Raw genomic sequence first — 23,762 nt, forward strand, 5'->3', positions numbered from 1 at the left:
GACCTGAATAGTATTGAACAAGCAGAGAAAAAATCTTCAGAACAGGTTCATGTATGACCTGACACTGGAATAAAGCTCAACAACAGGTTCATATATGACCTGAATAGTATTGAACAAGCAGAGAAAAAATCTTCAGAACAGGTTCATGTATGACCTGACACTGGAATAAAGCTCAACAACAGGTTCATATATGACCTGAATAGTATTGAACAAAAGGAAAAAACTTCAGAACAGGTTCATGTATGACCTGACACCGGAATAAAGCTCAACAACAGGTTCATATATGACCTGAATAGTATTGAACAAAAGGAAAAAACTTCAGAACAGGTTCATGTATGACCTGACACTGGAATAAAGCTCAACAACAGGTTCATATATGACCTGAATAGTATTGAACAAGCAGAGAAAAAATCTTCAGAACAGGTTCATGTATGACCTGACACTGGAATAAAGCTCAACAACAGGTTCATATATGACCTGAATAGTATTGAACAAAAGGAAAAAACTTCAGAATAGGTTCATGTATGACCTGACACCGGAATAAAGCTCAACAACAAGTTCATATATGACTTGAATAGTATTGAACAAAAGGAAAAAACTTCAGAACAGGTTCATGTATGACCTGATACCGGAATAAGGCTCAACAACAGGTTCGTATATGACCTGAATAGTATTGAACAAACATTGGATTTGAAAATGACTGCGAAAACCGGATGTGGGTTTAAGGGCACCAAATACAAACTGGAATCAAAGGTCAAAGGATCGACAACAAGACCTGAGTCAATGCAAAATGAGCACGAAGTACATTTCGGCTATGCATGATTTGAATTTCCTTTTATGCATGATATATGAATGATCATGATTATGAGAATGCTGACACTGGGTAGACTGGGAGTTTGTAAAGGCTTTTTATGGAAGCTCATGATTCCTCAACACCGAGAACTCAACCAAATATTTTATGATAGATGTTGCCAAAGGAGTATTCTATCCAGTTTGATAACCACAACTTTGCCAATGGGATCCTTTTTGAGGATTAATGAATCGTGCTAGCATAATTTTCGGGCACTCGTCTTAAACTCAATAATTGTTGACGTATGGCAGTATTTGTTTGAGCAGTTTGAAAGCACGAAGAGAGAGGTTCTGCCCCTCTGTGGCTCATCTTGCCCCAGTTTGTTGGGTCTTTGAAAATGTTCACTTTGAAAGTGAGTTTGGAAGCAACTTGCCATGAGACTACCTCGAGATGGCTTGCCCCAAGTGTTTGAAACTTGCAATGGTCCAAACTTGACTAACCAAATGTTGGAATGGTAGACTCTTGATTGACTCTCCTTGGAATAGTTGGATTCATTGAGCTTTGAGGTGGCTTGCCCCAGTCTAAGTCTTGAAGCAAATTACTCTTGGTTAACTGAACCTTGGAGTGATTGGACTTACTGAGCTCTGAGGTGGCTTGCCCCAGTCTGAGTCTTGAAGCAGATTACTCTTGGCTAGATGACCCTTAGGGTGATTAGCTCGAATTAACTGATGCTCAAAGTGATTTGCCCCTGACTAGACTTCTTTCACTCCATCAAGTTCCTCAACTGTGTATTGAATTTCTTTGATGCTAAGTATTGAATCGCAAATAAGATTGTTCATTCAAAAATGGTAATTTTAATTCAATACTTATGCCAAAATTTGAACTCAAAGTTTATTGATATGAATGGGTGAAATACAGTGAACGAGTCGTTGATAAGAACACAATGGTGATCAAGTCATTCACAGTATGCAAGTTGGTGCCATCAAATGATTAACAAAAATCGTTTGGAGTCAAGTTAACACAACCTTGTTATAGTATGCTTTCAAAAAAAACCCTACCTCAATTAGGTCTTTTAAGGGTTGTAACGTGGTCTGGTTCACGGTTTTTTTGAAACAAAAGGATATAAGGCTCAAAATTTATTTTACCCATCCCTTCTTCTTGATGATCTCCAGTTCCTATGTTCAGTTAATTCAATACACGCATTCGACTTCCAAGAGGGTTCGAAGGTGTGATGAGGATTCAAGACGAATTTTCTTGAAATGGCAGTCACCTTGTTTTGTTTTTGTCGAGGACTTAATGACCTCTTTTGGGTGATTTCCCTTATCCCTGATTTTTCCTGGACCGCTTCTTTGAAGCTTTCGGTCCATCGGGATGCCCTGACTTTTGCCTAAGTCATTTTGTGGTATTTGACTTAGCGGGCTTTTTTTCTATTTTTAAAGGTGTTGACTGCCACATTATTGGTGGATGAGGATCAACCAACACTAATTTTATCTTTTCTCAACTTCTCCGACACTTCAACATGTGCGCGAAGGATAACATGTGGTTGAACCTAATTGGAGGATGTATATATGGACGATTTTTGGAAAGATCGAATGCACGATCAAACTATCTGAACATAACTACCCTGCCCCAGGTTAAGATTAAGGGTTTTAGATCCGAAATAAACACCAACTTCTAGGCTCAAAGTGGTTGACTAGGGATTAACTCCTTATCTCTTCAGTGTTTGGGGATTTGAAACAATGCCTTACATCATCGGCAAGGTTTTCTTCAAAAGCATACCACAACAATTTCAGGTGTTTCGTTTTCATCATCCTCCCTCCAATCTTTGTTAACACAACGGTTTGATAAACAAAAATGAATGAGAGGAGTATTTTTGTTTTTGTTTTTTAACATAAATGAAAAACAAGTGAATACGAATGGATTAATTCAAAAGATGCATAAACATTTCATTAATCTTACCAATTCAAATAAAACAACAATGTTTAAAAGCAAATAACAACCAACATGCAAAGAAACTACAAAAGAAGTGTTGAAACAGCCAAATGATTGCCAACTTTAGGGAATTGACTTCTTCAAACTTGAAGGTTGGGATCAACAAGCTTTTTGACATCGACATGATGATCCTCAAATTCTTTTCCTTCAATCTCATCGTTGAACGCAACCCTCCTGGATCCACTACTCACTTCTCCTTTTCTTTCATTGGTATGGGTCGTGACATTGGAAATCCAAGGCGGTATCTCAATGCTCTTATCAGGAAATAATGATAGTTCATTAGCCACATCCCTGACATCTTCCTTGTGGTACAAAACCTTGAGGGGTCTCAAGCGTCCTTTCCCTTTCTCATTACCTGGCTCAGAAATCAAGGTATATGTACCTGAGCCTTCCTCCTTGAGTGTTAGTGACCCTATGTCAATCAATCCTTGCAGCTTGAGCTTAAAACTCTTGCATTCCTCGATGGAGTGCCCCATTGTCCCAGTATGGTATTCGCACCTGACCTTCGGATGATCTTCTTCAAAGATTAAGCTCTTTTTGTTAATCAACCCTCGCACCAAGGCTTTCAGCGCTAAGCAAGAATCCAGGTCATGTCCCAATGCTCCTTTATGGAATTCACATGTTGCATTTGGATTGTACCATGACAGGTATGGTGACACAGGTGTGAGAGCTCGAGGGGTCACCAAAGCATTTTGGATCAATTGCGGGTAGAGCTTGCTATATGGCACCGGAATCGAGTCATTGTGATCCTTGTTCCTCTTGTTCTGATTCTGATTTTTGTTCTGAACCTGGCTTGGGTGATTTTGAGGAGGAATAGCCAGAGGATGTTGATGATGACGTCTTGAGGGAGGTCCATATACTGGTAAATGAGGAGTTACCTCATAGAATTTCCCTTGACTTGGGGTAACACCAGATGGATGTGGGGTAGTAGCTCTCTTTGTTGCAGCAGTGTATATTGGGTGACCCTCTTTTCTCAACAAGACTTGTAGGGTTTCCAAGACCCATCTCATTTGGCTCTTCAAAAGATTAAGTTCCTCCTTCAGTGCTTCTTGGCTTTTCCTTAGCTCATCCATCATCTCCTGAGACATGGTTCTTTGCTCTAAACGTGTGTTGAGAATCACTTTGCTTTGATCATGGACAAAGGATGGATGAGTTTTTTTTGTACTTTGTCTGGAAAATGACATGCGTTATGATGAGATGCAGATGCAATGAGATGTGAATGAATGCAATACAAGCCATGCATATTTGTGTTTTTTCAACACACGGGCTCAAAAGTCCGAGGTATGGATAAATTTGATATTTTTTCCAAAACGGGGTTCTCACCGGGTATGATCTAAGGTTTTGTTACAAAGGATCCCCAAAGTCATTGATTCACAAGAATGTTTGACGCTTACGGGAAATACTTTCCGGTCGTCAACTCCATCAAGGGAATCTATTATGGGTGAGGTTCTCGTACCGACTCTTATGAAGTATTCACCTCGGGAATCCATACCAACCATCATTTCTAGTTGGCCAAAGGTTCAATGTTCTAAAAGGTTCTTAGAGTCATGGACCCCTTTGAAACATCGAAGCTTACGAGGTATACACCTCGGGCGATAATATTTGCAAAAGGATCTACTCTAAGTGAGGTTCTCGTACCGACTCTTACGAAGTATCCACCTCGGGAGTCCGTACTACTCAACCATCGTCCTATCTTATGTTTTTTTTTCACTCTAGACTCGGGTGTAGAGTCTTTCCCACATGGTTTGCAATCAAAATCCAAGTATCCAACACGGTGGAACCAATATACAACAAATATCAATATAACAATAAAGATATTAAAAAGCAACAAATAAGGGAAAAGCCACAAAATTAAACAAACAAAGGCACACAAACGTCCTAACTAGGCTTGACTCACTTAGGGATTGGGTACTCCCCAGCAGAGTCGCCATCTGTCGCACCTCAAAAAAATGGGGATACGACTTCAAAGCGAAGCGCGATCGCACGCTCGCAATGATGGACTGAACAGAGTCGCCACCGAACTTTATTTATTCCTAAAAAGGAAAGGGGAAATATCGATAAAACCCAAGACAAAAGAAAGGATAAGATATGGTCATCGCAACCAATATCAGGGTTCGAGAGTCGATTACGCAAGGGGAAGGTATTAGCACCCCTCACGTCCGTTGTACTCAACGGGAACCATTAGGTCGATTATGTGCGTTAGTGTTAGTTGAAATATTAGGCTTTTCAGTTTATTAAGTGGGAAAGAAAGAATATAAGAGAGAAGAAATGTTTTTGGATCTTTGATGAAAGGACTAAACCTAAGTTTTTTATTAATGGGCCTGACAAGATTTATAAATCCTGCTCCTACGTATCTCAATAGAGAAGTCAAGGCTTACGTAGTTCTGGGTAGAAATGTTTGTTTGTTGGTCGATTTTAGCGAAAGCTATACTGTATTAATCGACGAAAACATTGTTTTACCCAAAACAGATGAGGAGTGGACGCATACCACACATCGAACGGATTTATAAATCTACATTCGGAAAAGCGTCATTTATCTCTACTCAACAATCGTGGCCGAAACATTGTTTTGCATCACCTTAAGACAATATGTCTTTCATTTATGAAAAAAGGTTTTGATTAATCGTACGGCGGCGAGAAAGAGTTTGATTGGTTGGATGTATTTTGAGTGATGGCAAGAACTTGGATGAGCGAGATATACATCTCGAGTCCTAGCCTCAGGAGTGCACGGTATACACCATGTTCCATTTCCATCTTTATTGAAAGAGGTTAAGATAGGAATTAAGTGTTTTGGAATTTGATAGAGAAAGGGTTTGAAGAAACCGCATTGACAATTTCAGACGATGACGAGAGTTAAGATTGGCAAGGCATACGTCTCGAATCTTAACCTCAGGAGTGCATGGTATACACCATGTTCCATTTCCACCTTTATTGAAAAAAGTGTTAAGAATTAGGTATTTTGGGTTTTGTTGTAAAAAATGACTTGACACAAGAATCAAGTATTGATGGACGTTTAATTTGAATGAGTGTTTGAGAGAGCAAAGTGAATGAATTTGGATGATAGCGAGAACTAGGATTGGCGAGATATACATCTTGAATCCTAGTCTCAGGAGTGCGCGATATACACCACGTTCCACTTCCATCTTGTTGAAAAAGTCTTAACTATAAATTAATATTTTTTGAGTTTTTATTAGAAAAATGGCTTGACGTTGAATCAAGCGTTTGATGAAAGTTTGAAAGAAATGAAATAGAATAGGAGGGAGAAATGAATTGATTTGTTTATTGAGAAAATACTCGACATTGGATCGAGTCATATTTTTGTATTTTTTTGAAAATGGTTGATTTTATTCTTGTGTTAGTATTTAACTAAACAATCAAACAAATAAAGAAATAAAACAGTACAAAATTATTACACATCGGGGAAGTGGGGTACATTTTGTCAAATGGGGATTCAAAATCATGAAATAATTAAATCGGGCCCAAACAACAAATAATGCAATGCATGAGTGTATGTGCAAGAGAACAGGCTCATTGTAAGAAAGCCCAAGAGTAAGCTATGTGAGGTTGATGGCGATGCTTAAAAGCAATCAACTTACAAGGGTGTGGAAATGGACTCGACATTGAATCGAGAAAAATGTGATTTTAATAGTTTAAAATGGTTTTGAATGGATGATGAAATAAAAAGAAAGCAAATCTGTGTTATTAAACAATAATGAAACTATGAGTATAATAAAGCATAAACATAAAAAAAATGCTAAAAGAAATAAAATGCTACACATGAGTATTGAACCCACTCCACTAAAGACTATAAAACTACCCTCTCTCCACTAGACCAACTTATGATTGTTTATAATTTAAATAACAAATTAGATATATAAACCAAAATAGATTAAAGTATGAATTAAAATAAAAATAAAAATGGGGTGGTCTATTTAATGGACGATTAATTAAAAATAAAAATAAAAAGGAGAAATCCCAAAAGGTGACCCTAGCCGCCTGGCTGTTGGGTTCAAAAGGTTAGGGATTGGGAACACAAAATAGCATTTAACCAAAACTAATACCAATAAACCACAGTTAATGACCATTTAAAAACTCTAAACGTTCACTTAATGGGGTTTAAAGGTCTGCTTAAAAAAAAAGGGGGACAAATAGTGAATAAACAAAAAAGAAAAGAAAAGGTGAGGACGCAGATGAACGTCCCAGACCTCAAACGTCCGTTCTCTCTATCTCACCGTCGCTCTCCATCGCTCTCCCTATCGCTCTCAATCGCTCTCCCTCAACTCTCATCACCCTCAACGAATCTCTCTCACACTCTCAAATTCAATCAATCATTCTCTATCAAATGCTTCAGAGGGATTCAATCAAAAACTCACCTTCGGTGGCGGTAATGACGAGCTTACAAATGCCTCCCTTTGCTAGCTTTCAGGTTTTCGTGGTCTCCAAATTTTGGATCCTTTTTCGTGTTTAGGGTTTTCTCTGAGATTTTGTTCCGCCTCCCAATCGCCTCCTCTCACTGATTCTCTTCCTCTCTATTTATCTTCTGCCGTTAGGGTTTCGAATTGGTACAGTGGAGTTCAAAAGGGGTCTCTGCAAAATCCCTTTAGGGATTCTCAGTTTTGGATTGCCCTATTCGATGCTAAATCAGAAACGGTAATATGAACTCATGCTTTCTCTTTGAATTTTGTCTTAATGCCAAATTGGGATCTTTTGTAATTTCTACAGTTTTGACTAATGGCCATGTTTTTTACTGCAGTGAAAACGATGAAGACATGGATCGCAATTTCCCCAAGAATCTCATCCGACACACCGTTAAAATTTTTATCGAAAAACCAACAATTCTTCATATTATCATTATCCTGAACTGAACTGGAAGTTTAAACGGCGGTTTCGTTTTGATCACGGCTTTGGATTGCTATGGTTTGGGTTATGCAGGTCCACGGCTAACATGAATTATGGCGGTATGATTGGTTATGGACCAGGGACATCACTTAACAGGCATGAATTGAGTTATTCTGTTAGGTTGAATCCTACTGAGAAAGGCGACATTGCTTTAATGTTTGGTGATGGCGCTTGTTGTGTTTGAATTTAGCTTATGGCTTGAGTGATAAGTAAATTGAACTCCTCCGGTTTTTTAATGTTTCAGGATGTTCCTTTAAATACATGTCAATGGCACGGTAAAGACCATCATGAGACTGTCTAGGAAAGCTTGATACCAGATCGGCGATATTCACAAATATCAGAAGAGGCAAATTTGGATCACGTGCAATCTCAGCAAGATAGCTATCGACCAGTTTCGCTACCTTGATCTTGCTAGAAGAACTTGATACCATTTTAGGACTTCTGATCTCCTGCAATTCGTCTTCCAACAGAGATTGATGTTCCTGTGCTACAAACGCCTCAACGAGCTTCTGCACAGTTTCGACGTCGTAAGCTGGACTCAAATATATTCAGAGCCGGAACCCATGTGCCTAGCAGAATTTCAGCTCCTGCTAACAGCAAGAGATTTTGCAATTGCCCATCCGTACCCATTGTCATCAGCCACGCCGGTAATAAAAGCTCTTTTACCTTTCAAATTAATTGGTAATCCTGAAATTGGGCTTGTTTCACTAGACTCAGACACTGCCTTCGTTGCAAATTTGATAGACTTTACAGATGATGATGTAAAGCTCCGTTGGAAGGGCTGCACCGACGCATCATGACACGCACTCGCAAGTTTATTCCATGATCCCCCTTGGACTTTCCACCGAAAATCTCAGTACTCACATCGGCAAACTTCTGTGATGAAGGAATGCATGATCTTGACATTGCAATTTGCAAGGTAGAATTTGATGTTGTTGCCATCTCGAATGATTCTCTTGTTTCTCTGTGGGGTTGTTTCACGGTTTTGCCTTGCCCTTTGTTGTTTGTTGCAGGTTGCGGACATCATACCGTATAGTTCATTCGGTAAAGATGATCCCTGGAAAGTATCAATATATGCTCAACATTCTGGTCTTGGCGTTCTCAAAAACCCATAGAAATTGCCTCACAGCATCAGCAGTCCCCTGGAACCATTTCTTGCCAGCTTCTTTGTATATACGGTATGCTTGGGATGGACTTATGATTTGCTTTCCACTGTTGTTGGCAGGAACATATATCCTAGGATAATCATGTCACAACAAGAAAAACGCGGGAACATTCTCAAGATCACCAAATTGAAGCTTCTCTCCATGCTAACGGCGAAGAACAAGTGAATGAATCCGGAAAAAGAATTTGCATTTCAAAGAATTTATGAATTTTGTATACGTTGTATTGTGTAATTGAACAAAAAGCACTTAAATTACATGTCTAACATAAACTCAAAATAGTGAATGAGAAACTGAATAATGGATATTGTAAATGTTCAAGAAGAAAATGCTTCATGCGCCAATTACTTTCTTTGATATGCTCTAGGTTCAATTCCTGTTTATTTTCCAGCTGGGATGTTCTAGCAGCTTCAGAATTTGCTGGAGAGTTTGGGTTTGGATCACACAACAATGACTGGATTGAGGTAAGTATAGCAGCCACATCGTAAATTGGACTCCACTGATTTTGTAAAATATCCAAGCATATACTTCCATCTGCATAGATGTTTGGATGAAACATCCGAGAAACAAAACGCACAGTAGGTGGTTTATTAGGATAATCCTCTGTGAACTGAAGCGTCAACTTGAACGTGCCTCCATCCCAAGGGGTGTCATCTGGCCCAAAGATCACAGCATTCCAAAGCATGATATTGTTGTCTTGGGGTGCCCCACTGATGCCAACAGGAGGAACTTGAGTGAATACTGAATTCAAGAATTGAGTGTATGTACTATTTTGATTTGAAATGCACTATGGATGGGAAATGGATCGTGTTTGATTATAAAACGGATTTTTAGAAATAATCCAAGACTAATTTAAATAATAATAAAAAACAAATTTACATCAAATTAATCTATAATTTGTTAAAAATACTTTGATATCAATTCTAACATTTATTTGAAAATTAAAATCAATTAGAGTTGAATCATTAGTAAAATAAACAATTAAGATTAAATTGAAATTTGGAATTAAACTTAATTCGAAATTAAAATCAAATTGAAAATTAAAAAGTCAAATAATTAAAATCCATTTTATAATAAAAAACACCATGATCAAAAAGGCCTAGACAATGACCAATGTGTAACAAAAATATGGATTTGGGAATGAATGTATGCAAATGAACTTTAGGCCAAGTGCCAAATAAAAATGAAAAAAGAAAAAAATTCAGGACCAAAATCGGGGTATGACAACGAACAATCTGGGTACAACGATATAGAGTTGTATATATTACCACATCAACAACAAGTGTCTCAGTTCATTGATCAGTCACAAGTGTTTTGCAAAACTGATGACGAACAAGCTAAGGTGAATGTTCCAGATGACGAAGAAGAAGAAGTCGAGATCATGGTTGATTCAATGGTGAATGCTGATGAGAAAGAGTAGTCAATACCATCTAGTCATGTATATTGTCCACCTCAACATATGACAAGGTTGAATTTGGGTTCCGATGAACCTTCATCAGATATATGGTATAATCCTTATGTGCAAATGCAAGGATCTTTGAAACAAGGAGACACATTACGCACAAAAGAGGAATGAGTAAAAGCCATTAAAAAATTTCACATGCAACTATCATCTGATCTTAGAGTTTACAGAACTAATGCATTGAGGTACAAAATTTATTATCCGAATAATCACTACCTTTTTAGGTTGTCAGCTTCGTACCAGAAGAGGAGCGAGTCTTGGGAGATTGGATTCATGGGTCCAATTCATACATGCATGTTGACAAACCCAATGCAGGATAATCGAAAATTAAGCTCTCAGCTAATATGCGATGAAATATTGTTTGTAATTGGCGATAATCTGTCGTTAAAGGTGAGTACAATAATCTCGCATATTAGGTCAAAGTACGAGTATACTCCATCATATAGGAAGGCATGGATAGCTAGGACAAAGGTTGTTGAAAAAGTGTTTGACAATTGGGATGAGTCTTACAAGCAACTTCCAAAATACATGTTTGCTCTAAAACAGTATGCTCCAGGGACTATTGTCAAGTTGGAAATGTTGTCCGTGTATACATTAGACGGGACGTGTGCTGTTGGAAATGGAATATTCCACCGTCCTTCTGGGCGTATCAACCATGCATCATAGGTTTTTCTTTCTATAAACCAATTATACAAATTGATGGTACATGGTTGTACGGGAAATACAAAGGAACTTTACTGATGGAAGTGGCACAAGATGGCAATAACAACATTTTTCCAAACGCATTTGCCCTTGTTGAAGGGGAAACTGCTGAGGGATGGAGTTTTTTCCTAAGAAATCTCCGTTTGCACGTTGCACCTCAGCCTAACTTATGTTTGATCTCCGACAAACACCCTTCAATCATCAGTGCATATAATAACATTGATAATGGCTGGCAAAATCCTCATTCGACGTATGTCTTCTGCATTAGACATATTGCTCAGAATTTCAAGCGAGAAATTAAAGATAATACGTTGCGAAAGAAGGTTGTCAATGCAGGTTACGCATTATCAGAACCTTCTTTCAAACACTACCACAAAGAAATAAGATTGTCAAACGAAGATGCAGTATAATGGATTGATATTATTCCATTGGATAAGTGGACTAGGACATACGACAACGATCAACGTTGGGGCCACATTGTTGTACCCCAAAATTTGTCTCCCCCTTTTTCATATCTCCATCCAACCATTTGACTTGGGTTCAGTTGCATACATTAATAACTCATGCATCATTCATTCCCTTAAGGGATCACCATAAATTCCAAATTCTTGGCTTGTGGAGCTAAAGTTTACATGTGTAATAACTTGAAAGGTGTGGCTTGGACTTTCATCAAAGCTCAGGGGCCTTAAAAACCCTAATTTCTTGATGATGGAGGTATGAATTCAACAAGGGGGTATCCAGGCAATCCTCAAGACTTTCTAACCCCAATGTTTGATGATATGGTCGTGAAGCTTTGTAAAGCTCCTTTGGGCTTTATCTTGGCTATCAAAACCCTAATTGGGAAGGTTTATCCATTGAGGATTTGTTTGTGAAACATCTTGGTTGATTCAAAAACCTCGGTTGAAGGGAATGCCTCGGGTAACCCTAATCAAGGAGGATTTGGTCTAAAGGTATCTTATAACTTGACCCTTAATCTAGATGGTCCTAAAACCCTAGTTTCACCCAATTCATCACCCATTGTGTGTTTGACAATCTTGCTTGGTCATTGCCCCTCATAACCTCTTGTTATTGGTTCATTCATTTTGATTTTGGTTTGGTTTCATTCATCTGTTCTTAAGGCCATTGTTTCTAGCCCAAGCCTTTAGTCCTATAAACTTCCACCCTTTGCTTGTATCCCATGGCATTTCATTTGTACATTTCAAGTGTCGAGCCATTGATTTGTTTGGTTTCATCCGGTTAAGCCCATCCAAGTCCACTTCATGACATTTTCAATGTTTAGTGTTTGGTTTATGGATCTTTGGTTCATGTTTATCATTGTCTATGCAAGTCAAGTTAATTCGTGTTATTGGTTTATTCAAGTCATTCATGTTCATCCAAAGCCATATTCTTGGTTCACTTCAATCATATCCATTCAAGATTCAATCACATCCATTCAAGATTAAGTCAAAACTAATTTCAATCCATCTACAAGTCAATACATTCAAGGTTCATGTCAATTCAAATGCCAAATTCAATTCATTCAAGTTCATATAAGACTTCATTCAAGAACCATTTCACTCATAAACTCCAATTTCCATTCAAATAACCATCTATAGTCCATTGCAATGTTCATTACATCCAAAAAGTACAAAAAATTACATGTTGACCAAATGTTGACTTTGGTCAACAATTGACTTTTTGGTCAACTTTGACCAAAGTCAACCCAATCCCTTTTCATCCTAAAACCCTAAGTCCTAGTTCTAATTCTAATCCTAAGTTCAAATTTTGATCCTTGACCTTTGAATCCTTACCATTTGTCATAAATGCTTCAGACTCCAATCTTGTTCATCATATTGTAAGCCCTTGTTCAACCATCCTCCAGGTGCATGATCAATTATATGAACCTAGTTGTTATGCCTTTACCAAGTCAGAACTGTAAAGCTAATCATGGCCATGCTGCATTAGACCCAAAACCAGAAACGGAAATGATGGAGGTATGAATTCAACAAGGGGGTATCCAGGCAATCCTCTAGACTTTCTAACCCTAATGCTTGATGATATGGTCATGAAACTTTGTAAAGCTCCTCTGGGCTTTATCTTGGCTATCAAAACCCTAATTGAGAAGGTTTATCCATTGAGGATTTGTTTGTGAAACATCTTGGTTGATTCAAAAACTTCGGTTGAAGGGAATGCCTCGGGTAACCCCAATCAAGGAGGATTTGGTCTAAAGGTATCTTATAACTTGACCCTTAATCTAGATGATCCTCAAACCCTAGTGTCACCCAATTCATCACCCATTGTGTGTTTAACAATCTTGCTTGGTCATTGCCCCTCATAACCTCTTGTATTTGGTTCATTCATGTTGATTTTGGTTTGGTTTCATTCATCTGTTCTTAAGGCCATTGGTTCTAGCCCAAGCCTTTGGTCCTATAAACTTCCACCCTTTGCTTGTATCCCATGGCATTTCATTTGTACATTTCAAGTGTCGAGCCATTGATTTGTTTGGTTTCATCCGGTTAAGCCCATCCAAGTCCACTTCATGACATTTTCAATGTTTAGTGTTTGGTTTATGGATCTTTGGTTCATGTTTATCATTGTCTATGCAAGTCAAGTTAATTCGTGTTATTGGTTTATTCAAGTCATTCATGTTCATCCAAAGTCATATTCTTGGTTCACTTCAATCATATCCATTCAAGATTCAATCACATCCATTCAAGATTAAGTCAAAACTAATTTCAATCCATTACAATCCATTTACAAGTCAATACATTCAAGGTTCATGTCAATTCAAATGCCAAATTCAATTCATTCAAGTTCATATAAGACTTCATTCAAGAACCATTTAACTCATAAATGTAACACATCAAAATTTGCCCTCCTCTCTTTGGACTAGCTTTGCATATTGCATATCATTTTGTAGGTCATTAGGCATTACATATTTGCATATCATGTGGTTACATTGTGCAAGTCATCCTCCTAAGTCTTGATCAGAAGATAAGAGGTTGAGATTCAAGTTGAGGGTTCATTGAACTGATCACTAGCCATCTGAGGGTTGGTGATTCAAATCAGGGTTCATGGTTCCTCAAGGAGGGTTGTGCTTTATCTCGGTTACAATGCTACATCATCATCATCATGGTCTAGATATCATCCAAGAGATTGATCAGATACCTTGAGATTAGGGTTTTGACCACTGGTCAACCCTAATCAGTTGAATCATCTGTATTAGGCCAATCAGGGCTTGTGAAGGAGATGAGGTTTTCAATGGATATGGGGATCATTTTATGATTATATTGAGCTTATGGAAGCTCGGGTTTCATCATTGAGCCATTTCATCAGGAGTTTGAGGCTCAAGTGGATCAATGCACAGCCTATTCATCTATCAGTCAGAAAAAGTCAACTGTGGTCAACTGTGCCTGAATTGATGGATTTGGAGGTGGGAGAGGGTTAGAGACACTTCATTCATGTCTAAACAAGTTTCATTTGACATTTCAAACATCAAGAATGAAGAAACTAAAGTCAGATGGAAACTTTCCAAAAATAGAAAATGACTTGTAATTTAAAACTGCCAAAAATGGAAAGTTTTTCTCCTCAAAATTACGTGTCCAAAAATGTTTCAAATGAAAATTTGTTCAACATGAAAGTTGTAGATCTTGCTCTCACCTTTCCAAAAAGTCCAAGAACATGAATTTCTCATGTGTGGTTGGTAAGTTATGGATGGATCATTGTCCAAAAAAGTTGAATTTCAAAGTGGCATAACTTTTGATTCACAAGGCCAAATTGAGTGAGGTTTCTTTGAGCAAACTCCATTTGACATGTACTATCATGATCCATCATTACATTTCATCAAAACTCATCACATAAAAAGGCCATTTTTCAAGTGGACTTAATTTTAAAAAGTGGAGGGAAAAAGTGATTTTGCAAAATATTCATTGTTTTCACATGATTCCTTTTGCACTAGCTCACATACACCATTTGTAACTTGCTGTAACAAAGAATTTTCACTGTTACATTGGTTTGGCATAAGTGAGGTGAAATTACCAATTGTCCATTTAGCATAAAAGTGCATTTTCACTAATCCATTTCATTAGCACTAATTAGGATTAGAATCATCATTAACATAACATATAAAAGCCTAATTGTAACTGTTTTCATCTTAATCATAACAGAATTCAGATCTAGATCTAGAAATCACAAAAACCTCTTCACTTTCTCTCTCACTTTTTTTCCAAAAATTTGCATAAACATTGCATTGTTCTTCATCAATTCATCATCTACATGCATTATTGAAGCTAATTGAAGCAAGATTTCATCATTTCCAAGCCAAATTTTGGACTGTTAAAGTGAGGTGCAACAATGGCAATTCAAGATTTCATCAAGATCGTGCATAATTGAGCAACAAGACTTGTTCCATTCACTTCTACAAGCATCATAGAAGTTCTGTTTTCACATTTCAAGGCCTAGAACGCGCGATTTAGCAACTGTCCTCAAATTAAGGTGAGTTTTCGACTTCAATGATTCTTGAAATTGATTGATGCTTTGGATAGATCTTGTTTAGTAGAGAATTCTGCAATTTGAACCACTAAATTTGGTTGAGAAACGAGGAAGTTATGATGATTTGAAGTTTTGTGCACAAACATGTTTTGCTTCGATTTTTATTTATTTATCAAGAATTAGGAAAAATTAATTTGAGATTGTGAATGTACATTGAAAGACCTTTCCATTGATGTATGGTTTGTGCAATTTGGTGACAAAAAGTTCTTAAGTGATGAATGTGGTGATGAATGTATGAACACGTGAAGAACACTTGAAATATTTTCCAAAATAGGCTGTTTGATCCTCAAATTCGTGTTTGGCCGTGCGGATGCTGTTATGAACAGTAGCGCGCGCTGGCCTTATTCAAATCGTGGCCTCGGTTCGATCCCGCTGTACAGTGGTTCCCTTTTGCCTTGCCTATTTAATTTCCATATGCTTTCATGTGCTTTACATGCTTGTTCAACATTTTTTTATTTTTTTCTCAACATCAAAAATCCATATCTCACTCGTTTTTAATCCAAAATTGATGCAATTTTTTGCATCATTCTCCTTGTCATGTGCTTGATTTTATGGTGATTTTTAATAATATTGTGCACGTGTGGAAAAATTTATTGGCTAGGGTTTGTTTGAACATGTCATTTTGTGCACCATGCTCACTCTTTCATTCATAAAATGATGATGCTTCATTAGAAATTCATGAAAGTTTTTGTGCATATTTTGGACATGTTCCTAGTCATTTTGATATGTGGTTTGTAATTTTTGAGTTCCTGGATTGAGAGTTATGACATGATCTTTGGAGGTGTTACATTTTATGCCATGCCATGCTTTGTGCAACTTCTTGATTTTATTTTCTATGCTTATTGAACTTGAATTGAGCTGAATTTTTGCATGAGATTACATATGGATGTTGAGAATACATGTGAATTTTTTGTGGAGTTTTTGAAGGCATTTCCTATTTGATTGGGATTTTATTTGCTGTTTAGTCATTTGTTGACCATTTGTGAGACATGTTTGTATTTGATTTGTGAAATTCTGGTTATTAATTGGATGGATGTGAAATTTTGTGGAGTGATTGTAGACATCTTGAGGTACATCTTGGTTTTAGTCCCATTCATTTATCATATTTTATTTCTGTTTTGTGATGGATGGAAGTTGATGTATGTTTTGATGCTTTGTATGAGCTTACTTGAACTTGTCTGGACTTTATGAATTTCATTTCCATACTTCCACTTATCCAATTGCCATGAAATTTGGTATGTTGCTCATTGTATGTGTTCTGTTTAGGCTTGAATTTTTGTGGAATTTATTGAGCTGTTTTGATATTGATTTGATTGTGATCATTCTGTTTGCTCTAATGTGTTTCCAAAGTGCATAGTTTGGCATGTTTTGTATATGAAATGGATTTGGTACATAGTTTTGGTGTGAGACCAATTGGACCTTATTCTGGAGTGATTAATATTGATTTTGATCAATTTTCACTTGTTGTTTTAAAATTTTCATCTCCTTTGGACCCTAGGCTTGTCCTAGTGGTCTTGTTTCTCACGTTTGGATGTGCTTGTCAGGTTGAAGAAGCAAATGCTTCAAGGAGGTTAATGCAAATTGATTGAGTTTGGTTGATTGTTATGAACTAACTTGGTTTATTTTGTAGGATGCTTGGCTCACTTGAGTTGATTGTGCTTTGCACATGTGATTGATTGTGTTGACTGTTGATTCTTATCTTGTCTGTTTTGACTTTGTGATTGGTATACTGACTGAATTAGATTGATTTCAGGTACTTTAGTCGCTAACAGTTCCTTGAGAACTTGCTTGTGCTGCTGCTTGGTTGTATAAACCAATTGAGGTAGAATTTCTTTTCTCCATGTAGTCTGGAAGACCTGGCCTGTTACTTGGCCAGGCACCTGTCTGAAGTCCTCCTTAAGAGGCAATGCCTGTGATTGTTTATTTTTGTCCCCAAGCAGGAAAAGACCTTGATTAAGGCAATTGGCAGACACAAGAGGTGTGTAGTCCACCTCCTGCTATTCTTGTTGAGTCGTCTCTCTACTCACACCACTGTGTTGATGCATTGGGACATTAACCCAAGATCCATGTACAGTTGTACAGTTGAGTCAGAGTCATGAGTGTAGAAGGGTTCCCACTTTCTGAACCCACACTCCTTTGTCTGAAGCTCTCCCTGGCCAGGGATAAGAGCTGTGAAGTCTAATCTTCACTCACCTTTCATCTGGCTTCACCTTGACTCTCAATGTCAAGGTTAAGAGCTAACATCACCCTGACACAGTTGTGTTGCTTTTGCAACTTAACCCTTGATTGAGCCCACCTTGTCTGGATATAGTGTGTGCTAATTGTGTATGTTTGCTTTGTTTTGATTATGCTTGCATGATTTGCTTTTTCCTGGTTAGGATTAGCTTGCTGTTGTGCAAGTAGATAGCGAACCATAACATAGGGCAATGATGCATGATAACATCTAGGCTCGAGTCCAGCTCCCTAGTAGTGTGTCTCCCTTTGTATCTGGTTAGAATTTCTTTCCCGTTCAGGGGAACTACGTCGCCCTGATCCTCATACCAGATGAGGTACGTAGGCAGGAGACCGTGCGAGGTCTCTCCGGACACTTTTTTTTCTTTTTGTGTGTGTTTGCTTGACAGTTGCTAGGCTCGAGTGCCTGACTCCTTAGTAACTTGTTTGCTTGTTTCTTCTTGAGTGTCGGGATATGGATGTAAGACCAGCGATTGGCTGTCCGTATCCTGATTGTGTTTGTTTGGTTCGGAAGCCGATGTAAGTCCAGTGATTGGCGTTCGGGTTCCATGTTTGCCTCTTTGTGCGTGTGTTTTGTTTCGGCGTGCGTGAGCCGAACTACGACAGCTCTGATTCTCGTTCTAGACGAGATACGTAGGCATAAGACGCGATGTCCTAGCAAGCCCTCTCCTCTTTTCCCCCACCTGTGTTGTCTTCAGTGTGTGTGTGTGTGATGTTTGTTTTAGCAACCTTAACCTATCTTTTGAGCGTGGATCCCGTCGAGTACGACGGATGCGTAGGGGTGCTAATACCTTCCCTTCGCATAACCGACTCCCGATCCCATTCTCTTTGGTCGCGAGACCATGGCTTTTCCAGGTTTACTTCGAGCGTTTCCTTTCCCTCTTTTGGGATAAATAACGCACGGTGGCGGCTCTGTGTTGTTTTGTTTTAGCCCGCCGGTTGTTTTTCGCGGATGCGACAGCTGGCGACTCTGCTGGGGAAGATCATGTTGACCTGTGCTGGTCCATCTTCCCTAAGCGAGTCTCTCCTAGCGTTCTAGGATAGTTTAGGTTGCTTGTGCCGCTTTATTTATTGCATTTATTATTCTGATTGTGTATATATTGCATAAATATTTGCATGCATCATACTATCATGTTGCCGTCCTCTGTGCAGGTGGTTCCTCTGTTTGGGGTGGGTGTTCTGAGTGGGGCTAAAACCCAGGCCCGAGTATACACCTAGGATTAGTGTGGTCTCATGTTGCCTCTTTCATGTTAGGTCAACATGTGCTTGGCAATGTGATGTACCACAAGCCGGACGAGGTTCATTTGATAGTGCTCTTCCTTTGTGGGGTACTCCACTCTGGTTGAGTCACTTCATCTGAGCTATTGACTCTAGTGACCGATCATTTCCCGGATCTTTGGTTTAGACGATCTCAGGAGAGCTACAATGGCACACCCGAAAGGGCAAACCCATTGAGTATCTCTGCCCGATTGTCGAGACTATTATCCGCCTTAGGATGACCTGTTTAGAATTTACCTGTGAGGGGTGGGTTGATTCTTACAGATGCATGTTCAGATGTTGACTTTGATGGTGACTATCGATTCAACAGTTGATCAGAGTCATATTTATAAGTCGGATTTATGGTCATTTATTGCTGAAACGCCGAAGTGCTGTCCGTGTTATTTATCAGTGGGGATCCGTTTATTTCAGGATTCCCCGGGCCGATTCAGAGGATTGTGGTTATCTGCTCAGAGATTGTCTGGTGATGATGGTGATGTATCTTTCAGTTCCGTTTATTTCGGAACCCTTGAGGTGGATTTATGGTTACATATTCCTTCAGATGGTTATGACCAGTTCAGAGATCGGGCTTCAGTGCAACAGATGTTCAGATGACTTGGAGGATGGCAATGCATTGCATTCATTCATCAGCATCATTAACATTTGCATTTACCTGCATCTAACACATGTTTATTCATATGCAGGGACATTTCTATTGAGATCCTGGTTGAGAGATTTTCTTTGCTTAGACATGAGGACCGGTTTGAAGCATGATGTTGCCTACAGTTTCTTCGACCCAGAGATTGGTGTGTTGAGAGATATGATAGCCTTGATTACACCAGACCATGTGGGGATGTTCCGTGAGGCATACGGTGGTATTCTGAAGATGGTTTTCAGGCTCACTGATAGCGACAGAAGCGCCATTCATACACTTCTCCAGTTCTACGACCCGGGTTTGAGATGTTTTGTGTTCCCGGACTACTTGTTGGGACCTCTGATGGAGGACTATGCTAGCATCCTGGGTATGCAGATCCGTGATCAGATTCCTTTCCATGCTACTAGGGTGGAGCCTGACATCCTTGGGATTTCCCGTGCTCTTTGTTTGAGTCCGGAAATGATCAGGGAGGGTTTGAAGGAAAAGGGCAAATTACCGGGTTTGCATTTGAGTTTCTTGGAGGCCAAAACCAAGGAACATGCTGCTATGGGTAATTGGAAGACAGTTTGTGCTTTGGTTGCTGTGAGCATTTATGGGATCATTCTGTTTCCTAATTAGAAGAGCTTTGTCGACCATAATGCTATCAGATTGTTTATGCAGAGGAACCCTATTCCTACTCTGATTGGAGATGTCTATTACTCGGTCCATAACCGGAATGAGAAGCGGCGTGGGGGACTGATCCGATGTTGTGCTCAGCTACTGTATAAGTGGTTTATGGGGTATTTGCCTTCCAAGGGTGCTTTTGCTCATCTCGATCCGACTGTCAAGTGGTCATTCAGATTGATGGGTTTGCGGGCTGCTGATATAGCATGGACTCATAACGGTATGGCAGGACGGGATTTCATATGCAGTTGTGGGAGTCTTCCCAATGTGCCTCTTGTGGGAGTTCAGGGTTGCGTCAATTACAACCCGGTGCTTCTCAGGAGACAGATGGGGTTCGCTGTGGAGGGTCCTCCTCTTGGACGAGAGTTTCAGGAGTCCTTTTACTTTCCGATTGAGGGCAATCAGGCCAAGTTGAGGCAAGTATTGGATGAGTGGCGTGACGTTCAGCGAAAGGGTAAGGTTCCTTATGGCAAGGTCAATAGCCGGTATTTTCCTCTATTCGATGATTGGCTTCGGAAGAGGATTGAGATCACACATCTACCATTTCCGGGAGGTGATCCTGGGTGTCCTTTGATTGAGGGTCCGCGTTCTTCTGTCAGTATGGAAGAATTCCTCGAGATGAAGAGAGCCAGAGATCAGTTGCTAGCGGAGAAAGCTGAATTGGAGATGAGTGTTGCTCGGATTCAGACGGCCAACCAGGAGATTAGGGTGAGGATGGAAGATCAAGGTAAGCGACATGCCTTGGAGGCAAAGCGCTTCGAGATGGATACTGCCTACTATGGGAAGGTCAGTCAGGCTTTGGCATCTTTAACAAAGGAGCACGACATCACCAAAGAGAGATTGGCTAGAGCTTCAAAGGTCATTGAAGATCAGAAGAGGAGGCAAATTCTCGTGAGGGATCAGAGGGATGACAGAGTCAGAGTTCTCATTGTTGAGTGGGAGGAAAAGCTGAAGATCAAGGAAGCAGAGAATGTGAAGATCATCACCGAGAGAGATCATTACATTGCTGAGAGAGATCATTAATTCAGGCAGATGAAGATCCATCAGAAGGAGGTGGGGAGATTACAGCAGGAGAATACCGAGCTCAGGTTCGCAGCAGAGTTCGCGAAGATGGTTGATGATATAGGGCCGTCTATGGGACCCTCATCAGGCTAGCCTTCATTATTTGTGTGGATTACCGTCAGGCTTGTTGACGGAATTCATTTTGCTTGTATTTCTTTCCTGATTCTGGAGATTTGTATCTGATTTGATGTATGACTATGGCACTTATTGTGCATTTTGCTATGTGATGGTTATTTGCATTCAGTGATTGATCTTCAAGCTTTATTTGCTTTACCGTAGGCACTCACACAACACACACATGGTTGGGGTTTTTTTGCTAAATCATATATCTCTGATCTGTATGATGAAATCGAATGAGGAATGTCAGAATATTGCTGCCGGATTGTTATATGTCTCGATGAAGCCAGGATCGAGAGACAAAGTGTTCCTCATATGGATAAACACCGCATTCATGCATGATCATAATAACTTGTGTTTTATTTTGCAGGTATCAGTTCTAACGTGCTTGATTGTTTCAGGAATCATTGCTCGTGCTCGTAGAGTTGTACCTTTGCACTCAACACGCCCTCACAGATACTTTACTCGGCACAATACTCCCAGACTAATGGATCTCCCGAATTCAGATATTCTTGAGCTGAAGGACAAGATGACCGAGCTGATCAACATCATGCAAGGTTTTGCAGTTGGTCAGAAAACTCTAGCTGACAAAGTTGAGAAGCTCGAGCGGGCTTCAGCGGCTACTAGTGGTGTCAACCTGGATGGTGTCTCCAACCAGGGGCTGGGTGGCTCAAGAGACGGTGGAAAAAGAACGACAGTGGGTATAGTGAATAATGCTGCTGGTTTTGGTGCTGCTGGTGGTCAACCTGGGCCGATGGGTCAGAATCTGAAGGACAGTCTGTTCCCGCCTTTCTTCGGGGTTGATGACGACAGAGAGGAAGACCGAGAAGCTGACCAGTTCTCGATGCACAACGAACCGTTCGGACAATACGGTGCCCCACCACAGAATAAAGAGATTCAGCTGCTGGCTGAGAAGATCAGGGCCTTGGAAAGTTATGCCACTCCTGGGGTGGTTAACATGTCAAACATGGGGCTAGTGGAGGGGATTGTGATCCCGCAGAAATTTAAAGCACCCACATTCGATAGATACAATGGGAGTTCCTGCCCCGAGACTCATTTGCAGGCGTTTGTCCGTAAGATCTCTGCATACACCATGGACCAAAAGCTGTGGATGTATTTCTTCCAGGACAGCCTGTCTGGAGGCTCACTGGAGTGGTACACCAAGCTCAAGTCCTCAGATGTCAAGAATTGGCAAGATCTTGGGGACGCTTTCTTTAAACAGTATCAGTTCAACGCTGATATGGCTCCGAGTCGTACCCAGCTGCAGGGTATGTCTCAGAAGAATAACGAGGGGTTTAAAGAATACGCTCAGAGATGGAGGGAGTTGGCTGCCAGAGTGCAACCTCCACTAGTTGACAGAGAGATGTCTGATCTCTTCATGGGAACCCTGCAAGGGGCGTTCGCCGAGAGAATGGTTGGTTGTCCGGTGACGAACTTTTCAGATATAGTGGTGGCTGGCGAAAGGATTGAGAGCTGGCTAAAGCTCGGAAAGATTCAGGGTAATGCTTCTTCTTCATGGTCGAAGAAGCCCTTCAGTAATGGCCAGAGAAAGAAAGAGGGTGATACTAGTGCGGTCTATGCTCAGAGAGGACCCAGTAGGGATCGTTACTTTCAGCACACTGCTGCGGTAACTATTCCTGTTGACAATCAACCTGCACAGCAGCAACAGCAGCAACCTCAACAACAAAGACAACCATTTCAGCAGAGGCCTCAGAGGGCTGGTTATCAGGTGCGGGGGAGAATGAATGACCGTCAGTTCGACAGGCCACCTGTGACCTACTCTTTCTTGTTCAAGAAATTGCAAGACTTAGGGTTGGTACAGTTAAGGACTTTGGCGCCTTTGAGACCTGATCAAAGGCCAGCCAATTATGATGAGAATGCAAAATGCGAATTTCACTCAGGTGCGCCCAGACACAATATAGAGAACTGCAAAGCTTTTAAGCACACAGTTCAAGACCTGGTGGATTCGAAGGCAATCAACTTCGCACCATCTCCCAATGTCAATGCTAATCCCATGCCCGCGCATGGTCAAAGGGGGGTGAATGCTATTTCTGAGGAGAGTAGGGTTGGGCTGTCTACTGTTGATCAGTTGAAGACTCCGTTGACTGAGGTTAAGAGGCAGTTGTTGCTGAATGAGGTTCATCTGGGCTGTGGTATTGATTGTGCTGAGCGCACTATTGTTCAGAATGGGTGTGAATTATTGAGGAGGACTGTCCAGGGTTTGATGGACAATGGGAG

The 23,762-nt window shown here is 40.0% G+C and overlaps 1 protein-coding gene and 1 pseudogene across 1 annotated transcript; both read right to left on the bottom strand.

Annotated features, from left to right (window-relative positions):
- Positions 1-7,780: 7,780 nt before the first annotated feature.
- On the bottom strand, positions 7,781-8,625 carry LOC127135503 (enoyl-[acyl-carrier-protein] reductase [NADH], chloroplastic-like; annotated as a pseudogene).
- Positions 8,626-8,748: 123 nt separating this feature from the next.
- On the bottom strand, positions 8,749-9,529 carry LOC127137318 (ubiquitin-conjugating enzyme E2 2-like). Its single transcript, XM_051063789.1, has 3 exons — positions 9,193-9,529; positions 9,103-9,106; positions 8,749-8,917 (listed from the first exon to the last, which is right to left on the bottom strand). The coding sequence occupies exons 1-3, from the start codon at positions 9,527-9,529 to the stop codon at positions 8,749-8,751; spliced, it is 510 nt and encodes a 169-aa protein (XP_050919746.1).
- Positions 9,530-23,762: the final 14,233 nt, after the last annotated feature.

The sequence above is a fragment of the Lathyrus oleraceus genome, chromosome 4 (genome assembly GCF_024323335.1).
Source record: "Lathyrus oleraceus cultivar Zhongwan6 chromosome 4, CAAS_Psat_ZW6_1.0, whole genome shotgun sequence".
In the NCBI taxonomy this organism is placed as follows: Eukaryota; Viridiplantae; Streptophyta; class Magnoliopsida; order Fabales; family Fabaceae; genus Lathyrus; species Lathyrus oleraceus.

Coding starts and splice junctions, on each gene's coding strand:
- LOC127137318 (XM_051063789.1), bottom strand. CDS start 9,529: ATGCTTTGGAATGCTGTGATCTTTGGGCCAGATGACACCCCTTGGGAT.